The 26,219-nt window shown below is 59.0% G+C and overlaps 2 protein-coding genes and 1 long non-coding RNA gene across 5 annotated transcripts; 2 read left to right on the top strand and 1 right to left on the bottom strand.

The window, feature by feature from the left end:
* Positions 1-393: 393 nt before the first annotated feature.
* LOC132375262 (uncharacterized) lies at positions 394-5,284 on the top strand. Its single transcript, XR_009505979.1, has 3 exons — positions 394-522; positions 1,264-1,414; positions 4,989-5,284. It is a non-coding gene; the product is annotated as an uncharacterized LOC132375262 (long non-coding RNA).
* GATA2 (GATA binding protein 2) lies at positions 4,028-16,568 on the bottom strand. 3 transcript variants are annotated; one of them, XM_059940507.1, is made up of 6 exons: positions 16,459-16,568; positions 11,205-11,481; positions 10,137-10,778; positions 8,307-8,452; positions 6,370-6,495; positions 4,028-5,903 (listed from the first exon to the last, which is right to left on the bottom strand). In XM_059940507.1, the coding sequence occupies exons 2-6, from the start codon at positions 11,431-11,433 to the stop codon at positions 5,604-5,606; spliced, it is 1,443 nt and encodes a 480-aa protein (XP_059796490.1). In that variant the 5' UTR covers positions 11,434-11,481; positions 16,459-16,568; the 3' UTR covers positions 4,028-5,603. The 3 variants fall into 3 exon arrangements, with proteins under 3 accessions (XP_059796490.1, XP_059796489.1, XP_059796491.1); XM_059940506.1 differs by lacking the exon at positions 16,459-16,568 and adding an exon at positions 12,142-12,371; XM_059940508.1 differs by lacking the exon at positions 16,459-16,568 and adding an exon at positions 12,025-12,042.
* On the top strand, positions 13,482-24,837 carry LOC132375362 (uncharacterized). Its single transcript, XM_059940616.1, has 5 exons — positions 13,482-13,488; positions 13,680-13,867; positions 14,223-14,515; positions 20,579-22,817; positions 24,382-24,837. Exons 1-4 carry the CDS (start codon positions 13,482-13,484, stop codon positions 20,745-20,747), a joined length of 657 nt encoding a protein of 218 aa, XP_059796599.1. The 3' UTR covers positions 20,748-22,817; positions 24,382-24,837.
* The last annotated feature ends 1,382 nt before the right edge of the window (positions 24,838-26,219 follow it).

Genomic DNA, 26,219 nt, shown 5'->3' with positions numbered 1-26,219 from the left:
TCATTTGCAATTCATTCATATTTTTGTCAAACATCAGGCTGCTGGTCCTAGATCAGAGCAGGTCTTCTCCCAGGGAGGTGCTGTTCCACTGGGTGTTCCAACGCCACTGGATTGAATAACCCTCCACACTGCATTGATCAGGGCACCTCCTTTATCATCCATTATCTTATAAGTAACAGGGGCTCTTTCGGGCTTACCCGAGCCTGAGCCATTGATCTGCTTATTCTGACAGCACAACCACAAGGTTTGAACAATTGTGATCATAGAATCTTGTTTAATACTGGAAAGCGTTATACACACACACACACACACACACACACACACGCACACACGCACGCACCTCGCTCTATTTTCCCTAATTTTCTGACTTGTTCTGCTGGTCTTGTTAGTTTTTCCAGATAAAGTTTGGAATCATTTTGTCATTTTGCCTAAAAGCAAAACAAACCCAGTGGCCTTCTGATGTGCCGGCCGTGCTGTCAGCACAGGATAGTCCTGTGGTTCGTCGTCTTCCCTTCATCCCAGGTGAGGTGGATGCAGGCATTCCTCCCAAACCTGGTTCCCCTGGAGTGGGGTCCGTTCTGTGGCCCTGGGGACTGGAATGCTTTTTCCCTTCCCTGTTCCCAGCAGTGGGTCAGCAGGAGGCAGGAGGGGCTTTGCGGGGGGTGGGGGGCAGAGCTGGTCTGTAAGAATTACAGTGGGGGGTCGGGGTCTTCCTATTGAACATGGGAAGAAGCAGCCCGGGAAGGAGGAAGGGAGGAAGGGCCCTGGGCCGCCAGCCCCACTGGGTGCAAACAGATGGAGCAAAGGCCAACCCAGCCCGGGCACCCTGGCGCCGCCCGCGGAGCCAGAAGGGCACCATCGCCCTGAGAGGCCTGCCTGCCTCCCGCCCGCCCTACTTGGGGGCTCTGAGGCCGCAGAATTGAAACTGTTTCCAGCACAGTGACTCTGGGCCGCGGGACTCATTGCCGCTGGGGTGGGCACAGAAGCTGCAGGAGCCCCGAGGCTGGGTCTGCTGCTCAGCAGTGACTTGCTGGGCCTTGAAGCCGGCCTCCAGGGCCAGTGTGCGTCCCCTGCTCCCGGAGGCTGCCCGTCCGTCCCCCTTGGCAGCATCGCCACCCCCACCGCCTTCCCCAGCCCTTTGTCAGAAACAGCCCTGCCCCGCCCCGGCAAGGGTCTTTGTATGTTTCATCCCCCACCCGAATGCCAAGAACAAATGGGGTCAGTAAACATTCGTGGGATAAATGAGTGGATCTCATTCGACAGGTGTTTGGGAAGCACCTACCGCCAACCCATGAATGACTGTGGAGACGCGAGAGGGACGAGACGATCGCTGCCCTGCTCTTCTGGACCTGAGCACCCTCCGCGATGCCTGGCCTGGGCTCCTGCAATAACACTGGTCCGCAGAAGGAAAGAAGTAAGACTGGGAGTGATAGAGAAATGAGGGGAGGCCGCCGTCAGTGTGGTCGTTCTGGGCTCTGGATTCTGGCTGGAGGTCCTGAGCCACGTTCTAGACTCGGGTCCACGTCCTCAGTGCTCAGTTCTGGGTTCTGAGCTCCAAGCTCTAGGCTGTGGCTTTGGGGGTCCACATCCAAGGCCCAGGTTCTGGGCTGTCTGTTCTGACATCTGGATTCCGAGGTCCAGTTTCAGGGCCCCAGGCTCAGAGTGCTTTGCCCTAAGTTCTGGATTTGGGGGTAAGGCTCAGTGCTCTGTGTTTGGGCTCTGGCTCCTGAGTTCTGGGGTGCAGACTCTCTGGGTCTCTAAGTTCTGGACTCCAGGTTCTGGCCCGGGCTCTGGATTCAGGCCCGGCGGGTAGGCCCGTTTGCCAGAGGCCACACCGGGTCGCCACGGTGCTCACTGCCTAGGATGTAAGCTGCCCAAGCGCAGAGACTTGCTTGTCTCGTGTGCCGTGTGGTCCCCACACCCAGAGCAGTGCCTGGCGTCTCAGTGTTGATCGGGCACGCACGTGTGTGCACTTGGATGCACGATCTGATAGACGCTCTCACGAGCCAGGGCACAGGCGAGCAGGACCACCCCTGCCCTCGCTGTGGCCACGGCTGCCAGGAGGGGAGGCCAGAACGCCATGAGCTGGGGAAGGGCTGGAAGGGGAGCTGCTGAGGAGGCCTGAGAGGGCCCAGGGCCCCTGCACTTTGAGATGGGCGGGCAGTGCCCACCCAGCTACACACCTGAGCTGGTTCCTGCTTGCTCTGTTTCCCTTCTCCACAGAAAGGACATGGGCAGGGTAGCAGTGGCACAGCAGGGGCAGAGGCGTCCTGAGGCAGAGTCCCAGGGACGCTCCCCCATCTCTGGCCTTCACAGGACCATCGCCTCCCCAGCCCCGAGTGACCCCCTGCCGGCACACAGTCTGGGATGAGGAGGATGAAAGGGGGAGCCTCCTGGACAGGGGACTTGAGGGCTGCTTGGAGCAAGAGGTTGACCATCAAATACCATCAGGACCCGGGGAGCAGAAATGATGATGATTAGGGTCAGGGACGGTGGCACGAGTCATGGGGAGATGGTGTCATTCAAACGTGGCACAGAGATCTTGGTGATCAGAGTGATCTTTGGTTGGTAATATCATTAATCATACACCAGGAACATGGGGGGAGTGAGGATGTGACGGGAGCATTGGTGTCATGTATTCGATAATCAAGGGTAGAGGAGATATTGGTGGTCAGAGTCAGTGATGAGCCACCCAGAGATCTTGGTGGTGTGTGATCTTCTGGGGATCAAAGGCATTGATGGTTAGAGAATCTAGTGATCAGAGACACAGGTGACTGGTGATACCGATGACCAGGGAGGTTGGCGATCGGGGTATAAGGGACATCGGTCATCAGGGACTTGGAAGATGAGAAGACCCAGCGACCACCGAAGTAGGACACGACGATGAGCGCTGAGCAGTCAGGGTTATTAGTGACCAGTGTCATGGTGACCATGTTGGTAGTCAGAAAACCTGATGGTAAGAGGATTCCAAGATCAGGGGCATTGGCCATCACGTACATTGTTGGTTAGAGATGTTGGTGATTGGAGAAAAGTGACCAAGGACGTTGCTAAGAAGACATTAGTGATGAGAACTTGTGTGCTTGGAGATGCTGATCCCATATGAGTGATCAGATCTGTCATTGATTAGAAAAATATTGATCAGTGACACTGGTGGTTGTACTTCTTGAGGACCTAGGACATAGTGACAGGGTGCAGTGGTGACCAGCACGCTGGTAATCAGGAACATGGGTGATGAGAGGTACCGACGATCACAGACACGGTGGTTATCAGATGTCAGCAACCAGACACATTGGATGGAAATATTGGTGAATAGGTATGGAACGTTGGTGGTAAGAGATATTCATGGTCAGACATATTATTGGTGAGCAAGGTCGGTCACTGGAGACACTGGTGGTCACATGTTGTGGATGTCAGTGATCAGAGGGCATTGGTGAAATACTGGTGGTCACGTGTTGGTGATCAGTTGTTAGTAATCAGATGTCTGTGGTCACAGGCTCTGGTGATGAGACATGTCATTGATCACTCTCAGTCATGATGACTGTCTCCAATAACTGATATCACTGATCAAAGAGGACAGCAATCAGTGACATCAGTGATCAAAGACACTGGTGACCAGGTTCGTCAATGAACATGAATACTGGTGACCAGGTGGCTCAGACACAAGAGCTGACTGACACCTGGAAGGAAGAGGATGGCATTGGGAGGGGGATCAGTCCTTGCTGGGTTCTGTGTGTGAGCCCTTAGGAAAAGGGTCAGAACGTGGGCTAAAGGCTGCAGAACCCATAGCCTTCCTGAGCCTCCCCGGTATCCACCCAGCCAGGACCCCCGCTAGGTGGTAATGAGAGAATTCAGACGGGAGCAATTCAGGGGAGGACGGTCAGGATCTCAGACCCCAGCCAGACAGGGCCCCTCTCCTTTTCCAGGGGCCCTTCCATCCAAATCACAGGCTGTAGGACTGATTCTGTCTTAATGATCTCGGCACCTGGGACTCAGGAGCCCCAGGAGCCCACAAGACAGGCCAGAGGCATTCACAAAAAGTATTTTATTACTCTTAACAGTTTTCACTTTGAAGGAATAGGAAGATAGCATACAATTTTTACAGACAATATATAAATGTTGTACATAATCAACAATAACTTAGTTCACTAATCCAAAATAAAACAAGCCAAATAACACGTAAGACCAGAAAATACTGCCGATTCTTTTTCTTATGCGGATACTAGTACAAAATAAGTTACTTCTGGCTGTGGTGCCCCCCATATTGCACTTGGACTATATCAGCACAACCCTCTTCCTGGGCCGGGTCCTTGCTGGCCACTGCACCCTGCCACTGCCGCATACAGAATCTAAGCTCGGACACAGTTATGTACAGCTGTACCTTGGGAAGGATCCAGACAGCCACAGCAAAGCAGAGCAGAACCCTGGCATCTCCCAGGACCCAGCAGGTCGTGGCCTCTCCCTCGGTCCTGGCTCTGACCCACCCCCAGCTCCTGCCTTCGCCACCTGCCAGGTCAGCCCCCTGGAAGCCAAGAGCAGCCAAGGCCCCACCCCTGGCCCCTGGCTCCCCGTTCTAGGGCCGTGGGATCTGAGAACTTTTCCAAAAATAATTGTGAAGCTACAGCCTTGGTTTGTAGGTTTTATTCCTTTCCATAGCAAGGGCTTTTGTGGCAACGTACAATTGACTGGACCCAAAAAGAGTTTAAAAATAAAACAACTAACTCATCGGTGAGTTAAGCTTATGTAGTTTTTTTCTGTTTTTTTTTTTTTTTTTTTTTTTTAACATTTTCTTCTTTTGTCTCGGAGTTGGAGAGGAGGGGTTTAGGGGTTAGCAGGAGGACGTATGTACAGGGGTCCGCCGGGCGGAGGAGGCAGCTGTAGCTCAGACCCGTCTAGGGCGCACGGGTCACCCCAGCCTCAGCCTCAGAGCCAGGGGAGCCATCGGAGAGACGCTTCCCCTCTCAAGAAAACGTTTCCTTCCTGTGACCCAGCCCCGGCCTGGGAATCTGCGCGGGACCGCCCGTGATTGTCTCTGCCCTCGGCGCCCGGCCGCGGCCCCTCTGGATTGGCTCAGCCCAGCCTGGGTTCAGCGCTTTCAGAGAGGGAGCCAGTGGAGAGGGTGCGGGCCGAGGTCCCCGAAGACCTGCCCCCGGAGCCGGGCACGGGGAACGGTCAAGTGGCACTTGGCGCCGAGGAAGCCCCGCGAACTTGGGGCAGCTCAGACCGCCCAAGTCTCCCAGTCCTGGTGAGAAACGAGCAGAAACGAGCAAAATAAATTACTTTTGCCTACTCCCTTTTCCTTCTATGACGCGGTTTCTTTCGTGTGTCCCTTGCCCCCAGTCTTCATAAAGTCGTCCTTTCCGCTCGCCAAACAGTTATCCGTGGCGGAGGCCCCACCTGGGAGGCCGAGGCAGCCTCCCAGCCCAGGGAAGATCTTCACAGTGACGGCCGACGGGCCCACAGGTGAGGCAGCGTGGGGCTCCGGCTGGGCTGGCAGGGCAGCATCAGTCTCCGGGGAGGGACGGGCAGCTGAGGGTCTGGTCCCCGCCCCCCGTCCCGGGAGCGCCTTCCCCGGCATCTGTCTGTCGGTCCGTGGGGGGCGGTCCCTAGCCCATGGCGGTCACCATGCTGGATGGGTGGGGGTGGCCGAAGGACAGGCTGGAGGAGGGGTGGATGGGCGTTGGGGTGGGCAAGATGTGTCCCGAGTGGCTGAAGGGCGGGAGGTGGCCCACAGGCGCCATGTGTCCGGCCAGGGCAGCCGCGCTGAAGGGGGACGCCTTCTCCTGCATGCACTTGGACAGCTCCTCCAAGCACTCGGCCCCCTTCTTGTTCTTCTTGGACTTGCTGGACATCTTCCGGTTCCGAGTCTGGATGCCTTCCTTCTTCATGGTCAGCGGCCTGTTCACCTGGGGGCGACCACGGAGCTTTCGGTGGGTGGAGCTCCCTTCCGAGAGCGAGAACCCCACCCCCAGCTCGCATGGGGGGCCCCACTTCCAAAGGCCCACTGCCCACCACGGTCTTCTCGCCAGCACCGCTGCCATCTTGAGAAAGGTGCTTTTCACCGCGTGGGGCTGCCCCCACAGCCTGCAGGGCGTTTGGCCTACGAAGTGCCAGCGCCGCCCCCCCCCCCCCCCATCGAGCCACGCCGCCGAACCCCACCCCAAAGCCGAGATACCGCTTTCCTCGACCCACCGGCCCCCGCCCCTCCCATCCTCCCAGCCAGCTTGCCCCCCTTGTGGGAAGCCCTTCTGGCGCTCAGGGCAGCTTCCCAAGCCAAGCCACGCTGGAGATTGCCGCCGAGGCCTCTCCTGGCAGCACAAAGCGCAGCGGTCCCCCGGGAGGGGGGGGGCGGGCCAGGCAGGGCGGACTCACATTGTGCAGCTTGTAGTAGAGGCCACAGGCGTTGCAGACAGGGTCCCCGTTGGCGTTTCGGCGCCATAAGGTGGTGGTTGTCGTCTGACAATTTGCACAACAGGTGCCCGCTCTCCTGGCGGCCGACTGGGAGGGGAGGGGAGGGGAGAGGTGGCGTCAGCAGGCTGGGCTCCCACGCCCCCCCACCTCCTCCCAGACCCTCGCGCCACCCCGGCCCCCACCAGCTTAGCCCAGGAGCAGCAAATCTCACAGGGGAATCAAGGCATCTCAGAGCCATGGAATTCTAGAATCTGAGCCCTAAACCATCACAGAACTTTAGAATAAAGGACTCTCTGAAGCCTGATCTCAGAATCAAAGGGGTTGCAAGAGCTGGAAGGAAAAAGTAGCCACCTCCCCCAATCACCAAACAATCTAACGCTACAGATGGGGAAACTGAGGCTCTGAGAAGGGGTCTTTGGTTTAGAAGGCTGGCTGGTTCCCCTGGAGCACCTGGGTCTGGAGCTGCACTCCCACAAAGCCCATAATCCTGGGCGTGTCTGAACCCCTGAGGCCAGAGGGGGGCCCTGCAGCTGCCCAGGGCAGGGATGTGAAATGCTCAGGGAGTCGAGCTGCAGTGTCCAATGCAGTAGCCACTAGCCCTGTGGCCATTTTAATTGAACTACAATTTAATTCAGTTCCTTCAATTGCACCAGCCACATTTCAAAGGATCACTAGTCCCAACATGAGCTAGAGGCAACCATAGTGGACGGGGCAGACCTACAAAAAGTGTCCATCTTCACAGCTTTATTGGACAATACCGGTCTATCTGTCCAGCACCCCGTACCCCAATCCTGAGTTCTAACTGCCCCCTAGCCCCTCAGGAAATGCAGGGCAGAGGTGACCTGGAAACGTCTGGTTTCTGGAGAAGGGAGCTGAAGGCTCCCGAGAGAAGAGGCAAGAGAGTCTTTACCCCAGAAAGCAGAAAGCCCTCTCCAGACCCACAAGAGCACTTCCCAGGGAACCGCGGGCAGCAGGGGTGGGGGTGGGAGGCGGGAGTGGCCCCAGGCCCCAGCCTGGTCCAGAGGGGCCGGCCTGCAGCCACAGGGGTGGGGAGGGATGAGGGTGAGTAAGCAGCCTGAAGCTGGAATTCTGACTCAGGGACCAAGCCCGCATCCTCCCCCCCCCGCCCCCCGGGCCCTCACCCCGCCCTCGCTCCAGGGAAAAAAAAAAGGGGGCCCCCGAAGCAGCAAGCGATTTAAGCCTCATAAATCACTTCGCCCTGAAAAAATATATTTATTATTCTTAGCATTTTACGCATTATTTGCAGAGTGGAGGGTATTAGAAGTTTCAAAACAGCCCAGCGAGAGGCAGGACTGAGCCGAGGAGAGACTGAAAACTGGCGGAGTCCGGAAACAGATACGCGAAGTTTCCTTATCTTTGGGCTGCAGATGTCCGGATAGGAAACTCCGGCAGGAGATCCGAAAGGGCATTTTTTTTAAATCACTCAAATGAAAATACACAGTATAGGTGACTCCATGGAAAAATAATAAAGGGCAGGTTTTTTTTGGTGGTTGGTGTGTGTGTTTTATTTAAATAAGCGTGAGGAGACTGTGTGGGGAAGCCAGGCAGAGCAGCCTGGGCTACAAGGAAAATTACTTCACGGCCCTATTTTTAAAAGGAGTTTAACAGGGGCCAGGGGACCGGACTTGGGCCCCTGGATGCTCAACTTCGGGGGATCCCTGAAGGTACCAGGTGGGCTGCAGAGGGGAAATCTGGCCTGAAAAAAATCTAGCCTAAAAGCAGGGCAACCCCAACTGACACCCAAGTGATTTTAATGATAAGAGTTCAAGCGACAGAGCACCTGTATTTGAAGGTTTGTTTTTCTTGTAACTAACTGTCAGCTCCCGCCCAGGTCGACGCCCCCCTGCAGCCCCCCAGCCCAGGCTGCCCGCTCCTACCAATCTCCGCTTGGGCTTGATCAGCGGCCGGTTCTGCCCGTTCATCTTGTGGTAGAGGCCGCAGGCGTTGCACAGGTAGTGCCCGGTGCCGTCCCGCCGCCAGAGAGGGGTAGCCGTGGCCCCGCAGTTGACACACTCCCGGCCTTCTGAAAGGGGACGGGGGGGGGGGGGGGGGGGGGGGAGACACCAGCCCGTTCAACCGACAGAGTCACCGGAGGGGGCCGGTGGGCCAGCCAGGCTGCTGCAGGGTGTGACTTTTAGTTCCAGCCTGGCGGGAAGAGGGACCCCGGAGGTGGGATTCGGAGAGGAGCTTAAGGCAGGGGAATGGGGCGGGAGGGAGGAGTGCGGCCAGGGCCCCAGGGATCCTCAGCACAGGGAGAGGGTATTTACAGCAAACTTTGCCTGCCGACGGCAGCAAGGCGGGGGCACGAGTCGCCAGCTCAAGCTGGCTTGGCTGGGAGGACTCGGCCCCCTTTCGAGTCCCTCTCCTCTTCTGTCCCTGTCCTTTCTCCCCAGCGGCGTCCCTGCTCCCTGTCCTGTGTCCTCAGCCCCGTCTTTCTGTTCTCCGTCCCTCCATCCACGGTCACTTCCTTCTCAATCCCCCACCTCCCTGCCTTCCGCCGAGGCCCTGGACCAGGGTGGAAGTTGCTGTTCTTTAAAATGAAATAAATAATAAGCCCTTTCGTTTTTTGAGGCTGAGTAGGCTAAGTGACCTTGGTCTGTTGCTGGTGGTGGTGGTATTTTGTTTTGTTGTTGTTAAAAGGCCATCTGGAATTCAGATAGAATGTAAAACAAATTTGGGAGAAAGGACTAATTAAAGGCAAGCGAGCTGGTCTGAGCAAAACAGGGCCCCGAGGTGGGACCGGAGTGGGCGCTGGCGGCGGCAGGCTGGAGCCACACAGCTGCCTTAGCATGATGTTACCCCGGACATTTCTCCCCATTTAGTTTAAACTAAGCTGTCAGTCCATACGGGCAAGAAAAGGCGGTTTCTGGACTCCGCAGCAAAAGTTTTAAAAATCTTCCTCTTCCCCGTCCTAAGGGGATTGGAAGGAGGTGTGGACAGCAGGAGCCCCACACCAGCCACATAGGCGTCTGCTCTGCAGCCGCATTCCTGCACAAACCCAGCCCGGTCCCAGCCAGTTCCCGCAGCAAAGGGGCAGAGGCACCTCCAGCTCCTTCCCCTCACTCCAGCCCTCAGGGAGGGAGAGTGAAGGACATGCCAGGGGGCAGGGAGCGGGATCAGGTCCTGGGAATTTTGCCTGGGGCGGGGTGGGGGGCGGTGGAATCTCCCAGGAAGATTGGGAGCCATCGAAATCCCAAGACCAGACTGATGAAGTCGGAGATCCAGATTCCTTAAGGGTCCGGAGCCTCTGGGAAGGGCTGAGTGCACCCATAGCACGCACACACGCACACACGCACACACGTACACACACGTATACACCGCCTCACTGCTCTCACCTGCGTATCGCATTCTCTCACATGCTAAGTCATGAGGCTGCTCGAATTTTCACTTAAGACTCAGGGAGGGGAAGGGGGGATTCCCGTTCTGTGTTCTGGTCGGGCAGTGGCCAGCCTTGGAGGGGAGGGTGAGGAGTGGGGAAGGGCAATAAACTTTGGGGCCACCAGGAACACTTAAGAAAAGGGCAAAAGTTTTAGGGTCCCTTGTCCCCCGTTCTGGGGTCTCAAAGATCTGCTGGGGGCCATTAGAGGGGGACGTCACCCATCCCGGATATAGGACACCGACACTGCCCCATCTCCCACATCACGGCCCCCTCCCCGGCAAAGCACAAACCGTCCCCACTTCCACTAGCTCCCTGGCCCTGCCTTTACCTGAGCACGAGCGCGCCTTGCTCCGCTGCTTAGGGGTGAAGCTGGAGGCCGGGCCACCCAGGAAGCCTCCAGGGTGGAAGAGCCCGCTGCTGTAGTCGTGGGCGGTGGCCGGCACATAGGAGGGGTAGGTCGGGATTGGGTGGTGCGTGGCAGGCTGGGTGCCTGTGGCAGCCAGGCCTGGGCGCAGGGGACTGCCACTTTCCATCTTCATGCTCTCCGTCAGTGACACCTGGTATTTGACGCCGTCCTTGTCCTCCCCCCGGGCCGCAGCCCCCCCTGCGGAGGAGGAGGCTGGGGAGGCAGCCCCAGTGGTGCTGGGGTCGGGAGACACTTCTTTGGGTGGCGTGGGTGGGAAGCCGAAGAGGTGGGAGCCCGAGTGGGCTGCAGTCGGGGGGAGGGAGGCCACAGAGCTGCCAGCGCCTCCCCCGCTCCCACCCCCTGCCCCTGGGTACACAGAGAGGGGGCCTCCGGGGCCTCCGGCAGCCGCGGGGTGCAGCGGCGTCTTGGAGAAGGGGCTCACGGTCCAGGGGTTGTGGTGATGTGCTGCAGCCGCGGAGAGGGCTGCTTTGCCCCCGTCCAGCCAGGGCAGCCCCGGGCTGTGCAACAAGTGTGGGCGGCACATCTGGCCTCCGGTCAGCCGGGCTGCAGGGGGAGGGAGAGGGGTCAGGGTGCACGAGGCTGCGCCGAACCGGGACACGGACACACAGGGCCACAACGCCCCACAACCAAGTGACCCCTCCCCAAAGAAAACCAGAACTGTAACACCCCAACCGGCAATAGTCAGGAATGTCCGTCCGGAGCGGAAGGACAAGTGGCGGACAAGTGGCACACAAGGACCCCCGGACAAGCCTGGAGGAAACCCTCACAGGCCAGCTGGAGACGGGCAGAAGCCCTACGGGGCCCAGACCCTCCCCAAGAGGCCGCTGCCCGCTCCTTTCCCGGCCCGATTTCTCAGCTGCTCCGATTCCTGCGGATCCCACATCCGGGAAGCAGGCAGCCGGGCCTCGTCCCCTCCCGCGCCGGGCGCTCGGCGTCTGGGCTCCCAGTCGCCCACGGGCCCCGGCTCACCATGCGCGGGGCTGTAGGAGACGCGCGCCCGCGCGTGGGCCGGGTTGGCGTAGTACGGGTTGCCCTGCGAGTCGAGGTGGTTGAAGAAGACGTCCACCTCGTCGGGAGGCAGCAGCTGCGCGGGCTCCATGTAGCTGTGCGCCAGGCCCGGGTGGTGCGGGTCTGGGTGCTGAGCGTTCAGCACGGCGGGGTGCGCCATCCAGCGCGGCTGTTCCGGAGCCGCCTCCATGGCCGGCGGCGGAGGCCGGGGACCTGGGCGGAGGCGGTGGCGGCGTCCCTGCACGACGGAAGGGGGCGTGAGGGGCGCCCCCACGGCCCGACACCCCCAAAGCCCCGCCACACGGCGTCCCGCGCGCCGCTGCGCCCCAGCCGAGTTCAGCCGCGGACCGGTCCCGGCTGGGAGGAAAGCCCAAAGCTCAAAACGAAACGAGGGTGGGGGAGCCGGCTCAGCCACGCACGCTCCCACGGTGACCCGGGTCCCGGAGCCACGCACTTGTGCGCACGGGGTCACACGCGGGGCCAAGCACCGACACCAGCGGCCCCAACAAACGCGCAGAGTCGCACTTCAGCCAGACGCTCACCGCCCCCCCACCCTCGCACCAGCCCTGTACACAAACACATAAACACGGGCTGGAAGTTGAAGACAGGCGCCCGAGCACCCACGGGGGCACACGAAGCTAGCGACACGCACAGAACTACACTTGGCGCTGACACGGACTGACCTCGCCTCCCCAAACACACACGCTGCCCCACGAGCCCAGAGCCAGCCCACCCCCACCCCCCGCGCGCACTCCCCGGCGACACGAGCAGGACCTCTCACCGAGGCACACCAAAGCAGTCACCCGCAGCCTGGCCCGCGGGGCCCAGGCCCCCGCAGTGACCTCTCAGAGCCCGGCGCGCCCCAGGCCCCCGGCCCGCTCTCGAAGCCCAAACTTACACACGCAGCGCCGCGGGAGGGGGCGCGGCCTCGGAGCGGGCAGCACGGGCGGGAGCCCGGGGGGCGGCGGGCTCAGGGACGGCGCGTCGAGCGGATGGCGGGGCTCACGGGGTGGGAGCGGGGGTCAGCGCGCGCCTCGGCCTCCGGCCCGCCCGGCTCCGGCCCCTCGGCATCCTCCGGCCGCCCTGGCGCCAGCTCGCGACTCCTGCACAGACATGAAGCGGGGGCCGCGCACGCCTAAGAAGCCCGCGCCAGCCAATCAGCGCCGCGCGCCGCCCAGCCTCCGCCCCCCATTGGCTGCGCCCGCAACTCCCGGTCCCCTGGACTCCCGGACGGACCCGCGGGCCTGCCCCCCTGCGCCTGCCCGCCTCCTCCCCGCGCCCTCCCGGCGGCCCCTGCTGCCGACGTTCCCCCCAGGACCCGCACCCCGCGGGCCGACTGTGCGCCCCCTCTTGCGGACACTCTTGGTTCCCCTAACCTCCGGGCCCTCCTCCCAGTAACTAACCTCCAACTGGGCCCCCTCCCCGGGAGCCTGGGCCGCGCACCCTCTGGGTGTTTGGGTGTCCTCTCCCCGGGACCCCAGCCCTTCCACTCTCTCGGATCCCACCTCCTTTACCACTGAACGTGGCCATGGGAGTCCAACTACCTACCGAGACCGTTCCCTCCCCCAACTGGGGCTCTGGCTAAGCGGGGGGTAGGCGGTGGGGTGGGAGGACTGCTGCGGGACAGCAGGATCGGTGAGGGGCAGGAACTACAGGGCCCCCGTGGGCACCTGGGCCTCGGACAAGAGGCCTCTTAGGACGGCCGGACCTGGTGGAGGTGGCCTGGCTGGCAGCTCCGGAGAGGGGGAGGGGGCGTCCCCTTCCCGGGCGTGGCCTTCGCAGACCAACGGGCCGAACTGCCTGGGGCGAGGCCGTGCAGACCCGGACTGGCGCCGGCGCCGGCTCGAAGGAGACGCCTCCGGGCAGGAGGAGGCATTTTTTTCCTCGCGAAGGGAGGGGGGGTCCCTAAGGCGGCCCCTGGGGAGAGGGAGATGGTGGTCTGAGAACTCCGTCCCCTAAGTCACCTGGAACTGCTCTCCACAAGCCTACAATCCAGAGATCCGGCTCTGTGGGTGAAGTGGGCCGGGTGCACAAATCTCTTTGCTCTCTCCCATTGTATAGACAGACGGAAGAGACCGAGGCTTGAAGGGAGCCTACGGCCCAGGATGGGGGTCGGGAACAAAAAAAAATGGGGGGGGGGGGTGAAGGGACAGGTGCGGGGGTAATAGGGAGTAATCGACATCCTCCAGCCCCCTCCCCTCGCTGGTCCACGGCTCTCGGGGGTAGAAGCCCAGAGGGATGCTAGGTGGGTCCGCAGCAGGGGGGAGGGCCGGGGTCCTGGCCACCCCCAGGAGGGTGGGGGGAGGGGCGGCGGGATTGACAGTCGGTAATTGGGTAACTGGAGGCGGCTTCTCCGGCCGGGCAGCCCCGCCACCGCGACGCCGGGCCCCTGACGTCACCCGATTCGCCAGGAAATGAACTTTTTAATAATCTGAGGAGGGAGGAAAGCCCTCGGTCCCCTCGGCTCGGGGGGCACCAGGCCAGGCCCGGCTCCGCCGGCGCGCCCCCGTCACCCTCTCCCAGGCCAGCTCTGGGCAGCGCCAAGGGGGCGCGGGCTCGGGCTGGGGGCCTCCTCCTGCCTCTGCGTCCGGCTGTCCGTTCGTCTGTCCGAGGCCCTGGCGCAGGTAAAGGCGCGGGGACAGGGGTGCAGAGCCCCATCCCGCTGGGAACCCGCGCGTCTCCGGCCCTTGGGGCCAGTCTGCCCTGGCCGCCCGCGCGCCTCCCGCTCCGCTCCACTCCAAGGCGCGCGGGGCCCGGGCTTCTCGAAACTCCGGTCTGCGGGAGAGGAGGCCGGCGCCCGCCAAGTAAGGCGCGCCGGGGCCGGGAACGGGAGCTCGAGGCCGCGGGCGCCGGGCCTCGGCAGCCGGACCGGGCAGGTGGGCGGCCTCCGTGCCTCCCTGTTCGCGCGCCCCGAAACGCGTGCGGTCTGGCCCAGACCCGCTGTCTCTCCGTACGTCTGTTTCTCCTCCCCGCCTTTAGCTTACGATTCATCAACGCGTAAAACGCGATCGCCGCGAAGCCTCCAGCCTGTTTCGTCGCCTCGGAGCCCAGCAGGAGCTTCTCAAAGACAACACGGCCCCGGGGACAATCCCCCGTGTCCGGCAGGGCTGCCCCACAGGAGCTCAAACCCCAGGACCGAGCGCGGGAGGCCCCCGACCCTCAGGCCGGCCGCGAGGCGGTGAACGCCGGAGCCGAGCGGAAGCTTGCCGCGGGGCCGCGATCGGAGCCTCGGCTCGCAGGGAGGTGGTCGTTCCGAGCCCTCAGGAAAGCAGGTAATCGCCTTTTTCCCCCCAAAGGCGCGGTTCAAATTATCTCCGGTTCTGGGTGGGTCTGCAGTTTCATCACCGCGAGCTCGGCTTCAAGCTCCTCCGGGGCAGCCTGAAGCCCCTCTGGGGCAGCGTCCTGCCCACTGCCGGGATGGAGGTGACCCGCCCGGGTGGGCCCCTGCCCGAACGGCAGCCCTGCGCTGCCCGCCGGCCTGGCGCAGCACGGAGCGCGGGCGGGGATTTAATTACCCCGATCGGCGGCTCAGAAAATCGCCGCGAAGAGGAGCTTAGCAGGGCAGTTAAGCAACGCTCGAGCAGGGGCCTCGGGAGATCCGCACCAGCCTCCCTTCCCGCAATCCGGGCCTAGAGAAAAAAAGGGAAAGGGGAACCCTGCCAGGGAGGGTCTCTCGAGGCCGTGGGGTTGCCTCCCTGCAAAAGGCAGGCAGGCAGGCAGCCGTCTTGGCTGAGGCCTCCACATTGGTTGGAGCTCCTGCGTTGGACGCGGGACTGCTGCGTTCTCCAGCAGGAACGAACCCGCCTGGGAGAGAAAAGCGGGGCACCAGGCCCCAGGGCCCCTAGCTGGCCAATAATGGGGGGGGGGGGTCCCGCTGGTGAGTGTGTCTGCCAGACAGACCGACGGACATAACCAGGCGCCATGCCCACCGGGCAGCGAGACCATCTCATCACTTCGGATGGAAAAAACCTCCAGGGAGGGTCAGGTCAGCTCCCAGGATGGGCTGGGGTGGGCATCCTCGGGGCTTCGGAGGGCGGATTTATTTCAGTTTACGGCCTCGGACTTTGGGGTCTACAGAACACGTTTAGAGGGACACGTTCCTTTTTTCCTTCCTTTTTTTTTTTTTCTTTTTGTTCACTCCCAAGTATTGTTGCAAATGCGGGCCGCTGCCCTTTGGTCGCACTAAAGCTGTCACTTTCCTTACATGGGAACAAGATTTTATAAAGGACTGGGGAAGGGCAGCGGCAAAACTAAATTTTCTAACGACCTTTTCCGAATGACTGGAGATTCCCTAGCAGAACGCGGCTCAGAACTGCCCGGGGTGCTTTCTCGGGAGCTGGGGGTGCAGAGATCCGAAGCCCCGTTCTAGAGAACCTCAAAGGCCTCGGCCCGGCACTCAGCTGCCCAGGTCTTCCCCATCCTGTGCGACCCTCCCCTCCCTGCCCTTTGTTTAAATTTGGCTCACCTGAGTCGGCCCCTCTGGGACCATAAGTTTGCCCTCTCTCTGTAACCTAATTCTCACCTTTTCCTATGGGCATCTAATTGGCCAGCAGTGGAGGGGGTGTTTAAAGAAATCCGTTTGCTTAGGGGCTGCCTTCCTTAGGGATATTTAATTTGCAACACAGCGGCCTCACTGGCAATGTGCCTTGAGGGGTACTGAGGAGGAAGTGGGGGCCGCTCTAGCCAGAGGGGTTCAGAAGTCCCCTCTAAGGCAAGGCCTCAGATCTTCTCGGGCCTCAGCCATCCTCCAGAGGGGCTCCCCAGTGAGGCGACCAGGGATCCAACAGCCCCTCCCGCTCTTTCAGGTTCACTTCCAGCCCCCAAAATCTGAAGTCTCCCTCTCCTCCCGCCTCCATGCTAATTCTCCCACCCCAACCATTTTCTGGGCCTTTTTGAATTGTAAAGACCAGGGTCCAACGTCCTACTCGTGTCCGCACCCTGGGTGGAGGCTCCTCGGAGACCCTGTATCTCCTTACGAGGTTCTAACCGCCACCTCCAAGCCCGACAGCAAGGGGCCCTGCTGAGACCTGCAGACAATCGAGCCGCGTTTCTCCCTCCTCCATGAACTGCCACGGTGTGCTCGGAGGCCTGGCAGCCCCGCAGCCCGGCAGCAGGACAACTGGTAAATCCGTTTCGTTAGACGCAATTTGTTTGCAATTTGTCAACCCGGCTGGGAAACGCTCCCCAGACGCTTGGGCAGCCGCACTGGCCCTACCTGCTTCGCGGGTCCTGCCTGCTCATGAACGAATCCCAGCGCGAGGTGCCTGCGTAGACCCAGAGCTCACTGCCAGATGTTCCCGACCCCGGGAGACGTGGCTTTTTCCAAAACAACGAATTTCCTTCCGTGTTTTCCGGGAAAGGAGCGGCCGCCACATCCGGGGGCCCTGAACGCCAGAGCTTTCCCCTCGCGGCCGAGGCAACCTGGAGTTCAAGCCTGGCCTCCGCCGAAGGATTCTAAATGCCCTGGGTCCAGACAGACCAGACCGCCGCCGTCTACGCCTCCCGCCTCCCGGAGGCAGATCCCGAGACCGCGGCGGCCCCATTCTTATTGAAATCCCACTAAAAGGATTCCGACTCCGGCTCGGGGCAGGGGGGAGACTTCCAGACCCCGTGCTCTCCCCCACCCGCACCCCAGCCACACAGGATAAAGGGCCGCGGGCCGCGGCGCCCGGGGGCGCACGCAGGAGCGCGCCGGGTTAAGCCGCGCAAAGCCGGCGCACGGGACCAGCCGGCAGGTGCAGCCGGCGAACGGCGGCCCGGCTCGGGCGCATCGCCGCCGCAGCCCGGAGGTGGGGGGCGGCCCAGACAAAGGGCCCAGCACTGGGGCTGGGCGGGGCGGGGCTTTGCGTCTCTCGGAATAACCGGGCCTCGAGGCCTACGGCTCCGTCCGAGAAATGGGAAGGCGGCAGGCCCCAGGCGGGCCTGCTGTCCACAACTCTCCAAACGCTCCCTCAGGTTTAGGCCCCTGTGACCTGGGGTTCCAGGCGCTGGTATAGCCAGGGCGAGCCCCGAAGGCCACATGTCAGGGGCCACTGGGCCAGGCGGACCGCGCGATTAGGGTGCCAGCTGGGCCGAGCCTGGGGGCTGGAAGGGCCCTGGCCAGGCGGAGAAGGGGCGACTTACCGAGCGAGATGCGGCGGGCGGCGCCCCCGGGCGGACGGGGCCGGGGCGGAGCGGGGCGCACAGCGCGGTGCGTAGCGAGCGGGGCCCAAAGGATCCCGCGCGGGCTGACGGCGTTACCAGGGGGCCCCGGGCGGCGCGGCGAGCGGCCGCATGGTGCGCGTCGGGCCGCTTTTGTTCGCCGGGTGGATGACGGGGGCCGGCTGGGGTGGGGGCGACGGCAGCCGGGAGATAGACTTGAGCGGCGGCGTGCCCCGGCGGCACTGGCCCCGCCGCCTTCCTCTCGCTCCTGCTGCCTCTCCCTCCCTCGGCCGCAGCGCCTCTGCTTTTATTTCGACAGCACTTTGAGGGGGGGTGGCGGTAGCGCCGCAGGGGGGCAGGAGGGTGCCCGGGGTTCTGCGCCCCGTCTCCCTGGTCCAGCCGCCGGGCGGCGGGCCGAGGGGCGGTAGGCACTCAGGGCGCACACACCCTACTCGCCACTACTCCAGACCACTCCCGCCCTCGCAGGGGCGCACACACAGGCGCACCCCTGCTCTCCGGGATGCGCGCTCGGAAAGGCCGGCCGTCTCTCTTCCGAGACTCTCTCCCCGGGGACCTTCAGAGCCGTGGGCACAGGCGCTCACACACGCACGCACACGGACGCCTGCTCCTCCTCCTCTAACCCGCCTTCAGGAGTGCTCACACGGCCACACACATATCCGTGCACACGCGTTAGCACACACAGCTGTGGCCGCGTGGACATCCTCAGGCAGGAGGTCTGGGCCACACAGACATGAGCACATGCACACACTCAAATGTAGCTTGACACACACACCTGGCACACACACAACTGCCTCACTTCCAGGCTGACTTGGCTAAGTGTAGACAAAGCCCCTCTCCCTGCCCCACCTGTACCCCACCCTAACTCCCCAACTCCAGAGCACACCAGAGCATTTTAGAAGTGGAGTTTGAGGCATCTCCCTGGCCCATCCCAAAGCAACCCTCGAGTGGGAGGAGGGAGGAAGGGAGTAGAGGGCTTGTCCTTGGAAGGCTGGGTGGAGGAGTTGGGGTATGGAAGTCTTCACCCCAAGAAACTCCTAGGTTTAGGAGCTAGGAAGTCTAGTTCTTGAACTTCCAAAGTTCCTACCAGGAGATTCAACGCGGCAGCTGAAGTCCCATCCCAGCTGCCCAGGGAGAGTGAAAGTGCTGTGGGGACCTTTGGCCCAAAGAGAAAGTGCTTTGCCTTGGAAAGACTGGGAAGTCCCTGCCCAGGTGCGCCCAGAGAGGAGGTGTGTCCAGCCTGCCATCTCTGCGGGCATCTGCTGTGTGTGGGTTTTTCTTTGAAGCTGGCAGTGACTGTGCATGTGCTCTGGGCTGCGTGCCCGTGTGTGTGTGTGTGTGTGTACATTTGTGAGCACATGGGAAGGGAAGCCTGCAAAACCGAGTCTATTAGTATGTCCATTCCTTCGTGTGGGTCTCAGACAGTTCATGTATTGAGGGTCTCTATACTGTGGGTCCCAGAGAGTTTGTGTATTGTGTGTGGGCGTTTCAGAATGTGACCCCGAAAGTGCACTTGGGGGGGAGTATCTGTGGAACTGGATGTGTGTCCCTGTGGCTGTGTATCTGTGAGATCACTGTGTCCATGGACCTTGTGATGGGAAGTGGGTATTTCCAAGTGTTTGTCTATAAATTGGTGTGTGTCTCTGGGTATCCTGTGTCTATGAATTGGGGTCTGTGTCTGTCTTTAACAGCATAGGCATGGGTGTGTAAAATTTTATGTTAGAACTGATGGTGGGAGGGTGGAGAGTGTATTCAAATGTGTCTGCATATCTGTGTATAGCTCCACATGGAACTGATGTGTGTTGGGTGGGGTGTTTGTGTATGTGGGGTGTGGGCATCTGTGTCTATGAGTATATATTTGAACAATGTATGTTTCTCTACCCAGTGTTACTCTGTGTCTGTGGCCTGTGGAGGAGTGTGACGCTGTATGTGTGTCTTCCCAGATTGCCTGCCGTCCACACTTTCCCTAACCAGCAGGGCAGGCGGCCAGAGGAGCTCCGGGGTGCCGTTTGTGAGGGCACTTTCTGTCTGTCTGTGGGAGGGGGAGATGAGCTGATAAGGCTTATCTGCCTACACCAGCGCCGTGCTGAATAACTGCTCTAATGAGGTGGCCTCTCTGGGACCACCCGCTCCCCAAACCCCAGCCTCTTTGGGGGCAGGGGGGAGGGGAGCCAGTCCTGGGGCACAGGAGCACACCCCCATGAACCCAGCAGGGGCTGTGTCTACAGGGCCTTTCCTAGTTCTGCCCTGTTTCCTTGGAGGGGGGTTCCAGGTCTCACACTCCCCACCCCAGTTGCCATCTCCCTGCTGGGCTGGGCCAGTGAGAGCTGGCTGGAGCCTCCCAGCCTCTGGTCAGTGGTCAGGAACACGGCTTGAGAGGGCAGGAGACATGGGGCCCTCTGGGGTGGATGGAGAGACATGGAGAGTCTGTGATGGAAAGACTCAGATAGGTAAGGGGGACGAAACGGGGAGACCCAAGGACAGATTTTTAAAAGTAACAGTGATAGAGGGACTGGTGGGGGGGTGGAGGGGTGGGTTGGGGACACTCAGGGATGGAGAGAAACAACTAAAAAGTGGCAGAAAGGCTCAGAGAGATGGGAAGAAAAGCAGTGGAAGTGTTAACCAGAGAGAGGCACGGACAGAGAGACAAGAGAGAGATAACAGAGAGGATACAGAGAGGAGAGAGCGTGAAAGGACAAAAATAGAGATGAGAAGAGAGAAGAGAACCCAGAGAGGCTCGGAGACCTTGGTGGGTGGAGGGAGGGAGGAGAAGGGGCCTCAGAGAGAAGGAGGGGAAAGTGGGGACACGAAAGATGGGCTGGGCGGGGTGGACAGACTGAGACAGAGGGACAGCCAGGGGCCCCGAGCCGCCGAGAGCCCACAAGAGCACTCAGGGCAGCGGGCGGGCCGGGAGGGCGTGAGCGCAGAGCCCGCAGGCCGGGCGGGGCACCAAGGCACGGGGCGGCAGCGGGCAGGGGGGTCCGCGCGGGGCTGCGCCACTGTCCGGGGTAATTTTTCATCTCGGCCGGCTAATCTTTGTTCCCGGCGAAGATAATGAATAGCCAATCGTTATCTGCCCGGCTCCCGGAGGCTGCCCGAGAATGGGGTTGTACAGGGCTGGGAATTGTTTCCAAAGTGCCGAGGAATAAATGGTGTTCCTTATCTCTGCCTTCCAGATTATCGGAGCCCTTTCAGAGCGCGCACAACAAATGCGCCCGCCATCGAATGCATCATTTACCACCGCAGATCCGCGCGTTGATGGGCAGGCAGATAGCCGTCTGCGGGGGGCACTCGGGCGCCTGGTGCCGTGCCGCCTGCCTGCCTGCCAGCGGCACCCGAGTGTGAGCCCCCGGTGTGCCCGGCGTGTTTGGATGGGCAGGCGGGTGTGCCAGTGAGTGGGCACTGAACAAGCAAGGGCGTTAGTGTGCACGCGGGCGCTTCGAATGAGTGGAGCGCTCACGCTGTTTGGGGATGGCCCAGGTGAGGCTGCTTGAGGAAGGGGTGTTGCACGTGACCGTGTGGGCATTCATGTCCCTCAGGGTGAGTAGACACGTGTGTGAAAGAGCAGCTGTGCAAGCGCGTGGGCACAGGTGTGCGTGGGGGGCGGCACTGTGAGTGCCTTCATGAGTCTGCCCTCCGCAGGGCCGTCTAGGGGTGCACACAGGAGGTGGTGTCGCCTGCCACCAGGGCGGGGGTGTATGCGTACCTTCAGGCACGGGTGTGTTACAGGGGCTTGGGGCCACGCATCCTCTCAGGCATGTGCATCCTCACACGCCTGTGACTACCAGGAGTGCGCACCCAGCGTGCGGCTTGGGGTGTGCACAGATCTGCGTGAGGGTGGTTGTGTCCTTGTGTATCTGTCGTGTATGCTCCGGGGCGCTGCTAGCGGGGCAAGGGGGCAGGGGCCTGTCCCTGTGCCTGCTTGTGGCTGGGGGCGGGACACACGAGCTGGCCCCTGCCAGAGGGACAGAATGGTGCGTGCGGGTGTGATAGACTCCACAGTGGAAGGAGTGGTTTGTGCCGTGTAACATGAGTGCTTGTCACCCAAACGGGGTGTGTGGGTGTGTGAGGTAGAGGGGTCTTCCGAAGAGTTTGGCAACACCCAGGGGTCCCAACCCGCCTCAGTGGGACGCCCTGCCAGGGGCCCCAGAGCCTCGTCGCTCTGCACCTGGGGTAAGAGAGACCGGAGCCCAGCCGCCAGAGGTCCCCGCACCGTGAGTGACACGCGCCGCCGACAAAGGCTGTATTTTTCCGGGCTCGCGCCCCGCCCGTGTGTGTGCGCGCGCGCTCGAGCGCGTGCGATGGTCCCCATGGCGACGCAGATAGCGCCGCAGCCATTTTCCCTATCTCCCCGGAGTCTATTATAAGGCGGGATTAGCTCATCTCCAGGCAGGTCAAACCCAAAGTCACACAACCTGCGGCGCGGGCCGCGCCCCCGCCCCCCCGCTGTCCCTCCCCCGCGCGGGTTGGTCTCGGCCCTGCGACCCCGGAGCGGCGGCCGGTGCGCAGGCGCAGAGCGCCACCTGGCGGCCGCGGGTGTCCGACCGGGGTCTGGAGAGACTGCCGCCGGGGTGCGAGTCGCCAGGCAGGAGAGGTGGGCCGGGGTCCCTTCCTCCAGAAGCTGGGCTCTGCAGAGCGGGGGCTTTGTTCTGCCACTGCTGTGCTCCCAGGGCCAGGCTGGCCCTCAGTAGATGCCCCATAACCGTTTGTTGAAAGGATGGATGGACCAGCAGGAAATTATAGACGTGCCAACTGTCAACGTCACACAGCTTAGTTGGCAGCAAGAAATCATTTATTAGAAGTACCCTCTGAACTTAAAGTAAAAGCCAAACTCCTTTGGAACCTACATAACAGGCCTTGCTGACCCGTCAGACCCGGTCCCTTTCTCTTGCCTCCTTCCTGTTCTTTGGGGCCAGAACTTTCCCAGCCCAGGACCTCTACCCAGATGTCACCCCCCCCCCCCCACACCGCCCCCGAGAGCAGAGTTGCCCTCCTCTGCCTCACTTTTCTCGGTCTATTCTATATATTTCTTTTATAGTGAGTACTTAGCACAATGTAAAAGCGTCTTGTCTTTGCTTGCTCCCTAGGGGGAGGGGGTCTGTCTTGTTCCTCACAACAGCCCAGCGGCTGGAATCCTTTGGGGACAAGGGAATGAGGGCAGATGGGCCGGACCCGGCACCTTCTCTTCACCGTTATACCATCCCACCACCCACGCCCTGGCCCCGGGGTGTCTGGCCCCACTGACCTGCTGCAGCCTGCAAGTCTCGGGTGGGGGGCTTGAGGAGAGAGCACCGCGGAGACCTCCAGCATGTGCGCGCACTGTGCCTGTGAGGGCGGGGACAGTCAGCCCCGTCCTCAGGGTGCCCGACCTCTCTCCCCAGGCCTAGGCCCCCGAGACTTCACTCATAATACAAGGTAATTATACCAGCGTTGTCAAGAGGCGATGATGATTAATTGCTGCGCGTGGGCTCGGACAGCGCGGTGTCTAGAGCCAAGAGAAGGCCACAGCCCGAATGGGCTTCCAGGTGGAGCTCGACCTGCCCATCTCCCTCTGCCGGGGCTAATCGGGCACCAGGCCAGGCCCACCCCGCCAGAGGGCTCTGAGAATTAGCTCCCTGCTCCTCAGGAATGCCCCCATTCCCTCCTGGAAGTAAGTAGCTCAGGATCTAGGGCCAGGACTTCCCCAGCACACACTACCCCTCCTGGCTGGGTGGCCTTAGGCAAGTCGCTTTCCTACTCTGAGCCTCAGGTCGGCCCCCGGGGTTGTTACGAGAATTACTCATGAGCATGTATTTAAAAAGAGTTTTGTAGCCCAGCCTTTGAAAATTGGCAGCCCAAGTCTCAGGGGCTCATGCAACAACTAATTGTTAACAATATTTTGAAGTGGGAGATTTCACATAAAGAGACTCATTTCCAGCTTCTCTTGAAAAACTGGCTACCCTGGGCCCACATTCTGCAGTGATGCCATGATGGAGTTGGTATCGCCTGCCCTGGTGGCCCCAGGGTCCCCATCCACCCAATTCAGGCCCCTGGGTCAGGGACGTGTCCCTCATAGAAATACTGGGTGCTGTGGCTGTGTTGCTTTCGGCCTTCCTTCTCTGCGCGCTTTGGGGGTATTTCCAATATCTTTCTCCCTCCAGGTACTGTAAACCACTTAGTAATTGGTTAGTTAATAAGTCCAATCAGCACTTTAAAATGATGTGCTAGGCCACACTGTTTTGGACCCTGGGTATACAGTGTTGAACAAAATGGCTATGGTACCCATCCATGGATTGCCTCAGGGAGCAAGCCGACCTGACATCAATTAATACATTGTCACAAATTGTGATAGGAACTGTGAGGGGGAAAGACCACAGATTTACAAATATTGAACCCAGGCTTTTTTGCAGAGACCTACTCTGGGCCAGGTCCTGTGCTGAGAGGTCAGGGATGGGGACTGACACCGGGTATGGTCACTCTGTGCAGGCAGCTCACAGGGTGGTGGAGATGCAGGCACATCAAGAGATTCTGCTCATTCTAGTCTATGGGAATTGGAATCCCAGGTGCCTGCTTGAGGAAAGGCACTTAACCTAGTCTGGGAACAATATATAAAGAGTGTCTGTAAATCAATAAGAAAAAAAATACAATTAAAAAATGGGCAGGGACTTCCCTGGTGGTCCAGTGGTTAAGACTCCATGCTCCCAATGCAGGGGACCCAGATTCAATCCCTGGTCAGGGAACTAGATCCCTCATGCTGCAAATAAGAACCCTCCATAACTAAAGATCCTGCACGCCACAACTAAGACCCAGCACAGCCAACTAAATAAATAAAATTTTTTTTTATTGGGCAAAGGTATGAACAGAAAATTCTTAGAAAAGGAAATAGAAAGGGCTCTTAATGAAAACATGCTTAATCTCAGTCAGAGAAATGAAAATTTTAAATACATTGACGGGGACTTGCCTGGTGGCGCAGTGGTTAAGAATCTGCCTGCCAATGCAGGGGACACGGGTTCGAGCCCTGGTCCGGGAAGATCCCACATGCCGCAGAGCAACTGAGCCCATGCACCACAACTACTGAGTCTGCACTCTAGAGCCCTTGAGCCACGACTACTGAGCCCACATGCTGCAACTACTGAAGCTCGCGTGCCTAGAGCCCATGATCTGCAACAAGAGAAGCCACCGCAATGAGAAGCCAGCGCACCGCAACGAAGAGTAGCCCCCACTCTCCGCAACTAGAGAAAGCCTGTGTGCAGCAACAAACACCCAACACAGCCAATAAATAAATAAATAAATAAATAAATAAATTTATTAAAAAAAAAAATACATTGACAGATTTGGGATGAGAGAAATGTTCTAAAATTAGATTGTGGTGATGGTTGTAACTCCATAAACTTACTAAAACTCATTGAAATGTATGCTTAAGTTAACTTTATGGTGTGTAGATTATACCACAATAAAGATGCTTAAAAATAAATAAATTAAAAACCACTTTGAGATACCATTTTATACCTATCAGTATTAGCAAGTATCAAAACTTCTGGTTACATATTATGTTCCTGAGGGGGTGGGGGAGACAAGCTGGCGGGGTGTCAACTGATGCACTCAGGGTGGCGTGGGAAATGTGGCACTATCAAATTTACAAATGCACTTACTCTTTGAGCCAGGAATTCCATTTATAGGCCTTTATCTGATAGATAGGCTCTTACACTTGTGAAATTTGTAAGGAAATTCATTGCAGCCTTGTACATTATGGCACAATTGGAAACAAAAGATGCGCACGTGGAACAGACTCTTAAAAATATACAGCCAAACAGTGGAGTGTTGTGCTCCTGAAGAGAGAGAGAAAGAAAGAAGGAAGGAAGCGAAAGAAGGAAGGAAGGAAGAAAGAAAGAAAGAAAGAAAGGAAGGAAGGGAGGAAGGAAGGAAGGAGAAAGAGAGAAAGAAAGGAAGGAAGGAAGAAAGAAAAAGAAAGGCAGGACGGAAGGAGAAAGAGAAAGAAAGGAAGGAAGGGAGGAAGGAAGGAAGGAGAAAGAGAGAAAGAAAGGAAGGAAGGAAGAAAGAAAAAGGCAGGAAGGAAGAAGAAAGAGAAAGAAAGGAAGGAAGAAAGAAACAAACAAAGAAAGAAAGAAAGAGAAAGAAAGAAAAGAAAAAAGAGAAAGAGAAAGGAAGAAACAGAGAAGGAGGGAAGGAGAGAAGGGGAGAAGGGGAGAAAGGGAGAAGGAAAGAAAGGAAGGAAAGTAAGAAAGGAAGGAAGGAAGGAGGGAAGGGGGAAGGAAAGAAGGAAGGAAGGCAAGAAAAGAAAAAGGCAGCTCTTTCTGTAATGGATATCAAATGATCCCAAGAGAGAATTAGTGGAACGGTGCAGAAGCCTAAGTATGGTGTGATTAAAAATGGGGATAAGGAGAGAAGATACATACAGATTTGTGTACATATTTATAGAATTTCTCTGGATGAAAAACAGAAGAAACTGTTAACAATGGTTGCACCTACAAAAGGATCTAGGTTTGTGGGGCTGGGAATAGAGAGAGGAGAAAGACTTTACTGTGTAAGCTTTGATCACTGTTGAAATTACACAGATGATAGTTAGATGGAGATTGAGACAGGGATAGATATACACACACATATACATATATATATCCTATATAAAAAATAAAGATTAAAAAACAAAAAAATCTTTTGATTGAAAAATAAAGATGGAGAACCTGCTATATAAAAAAATAAATAAAATAAAATTCAAAAACAAAAAAATAAAGATGGAGAGGAACAGAAGTTTGCCAAGAAGGTAAGTGGAGGAGAAAATTCCACCACTGGCTGGAACACAGGGAAACAAGAATTCTC

Source organism: Balaenoptera ricei, chromosome 11 (genome assembly GCF_028023285.1).
Source record: "Balaenoptera ricei isolate mBalRic1 chromosome 11, mBalRic1.hap2, whole genome shotgun sequence".
NCBI lineage: Eukaryota > Metazoa > Chordata > Mammalia > Artiodactyla > Balaenopteridae > Balaenoptera > Balaenoptera ricei.
The sequence above is the reverse complement of the archived record's forward strand: the minus strand, read 5'-3'. Positions and strand labels throughout refer to the sequence as shown.

What these genes read in the sequence shown, in the direction of transcription:
- GATA2 (XM_059940507.1), bottom strand. Translation starts at nt 11,433, where the DNA reads ATGGAGGCGGCTCCGGAACAGCCGCGCTGGATGGCGCACCCCGCCGTG. An exon ending in CTCCTACAGCCCCGCGCATG is followed by an intron (nt 10,779 to 11,204) that starts GTGAGCCGGGGC and finishes CTCCCCCTGCAG; the next exon opens with CCCGGCTGACCGGAGGCCAG. An exon ending in TCAAGCCCAAGCGGAGATTG is followed by an intron (nt 6,496 to 8,306) that starts GTAGGAGCGGGC and finishes CTCCCCTCCCAG; the next exon opens with TCGGCCGCCAGGAGAGCGGG.
- LOC132375362 (XM_059940616.1), top strand. An exon ending in TGTCCGAGGCCCTGGCGCAG is followed by an intron (nt 13,868 to 14,222) that starts GTAAAGGCGCGG and finishes CCCCGCCTTTAG; the next exon opens with CTTACGATTCATCAACGCGT. An exon ending in CCGAGCCCTCAGGAAAGCAG is followed by an intron (nt 14,516 to 20,578) that starts GTAATCGCCTTT and finishes TCTGCCTTCCAG; the next exon opens with ATTATCGGAGCCCTTTCAGA.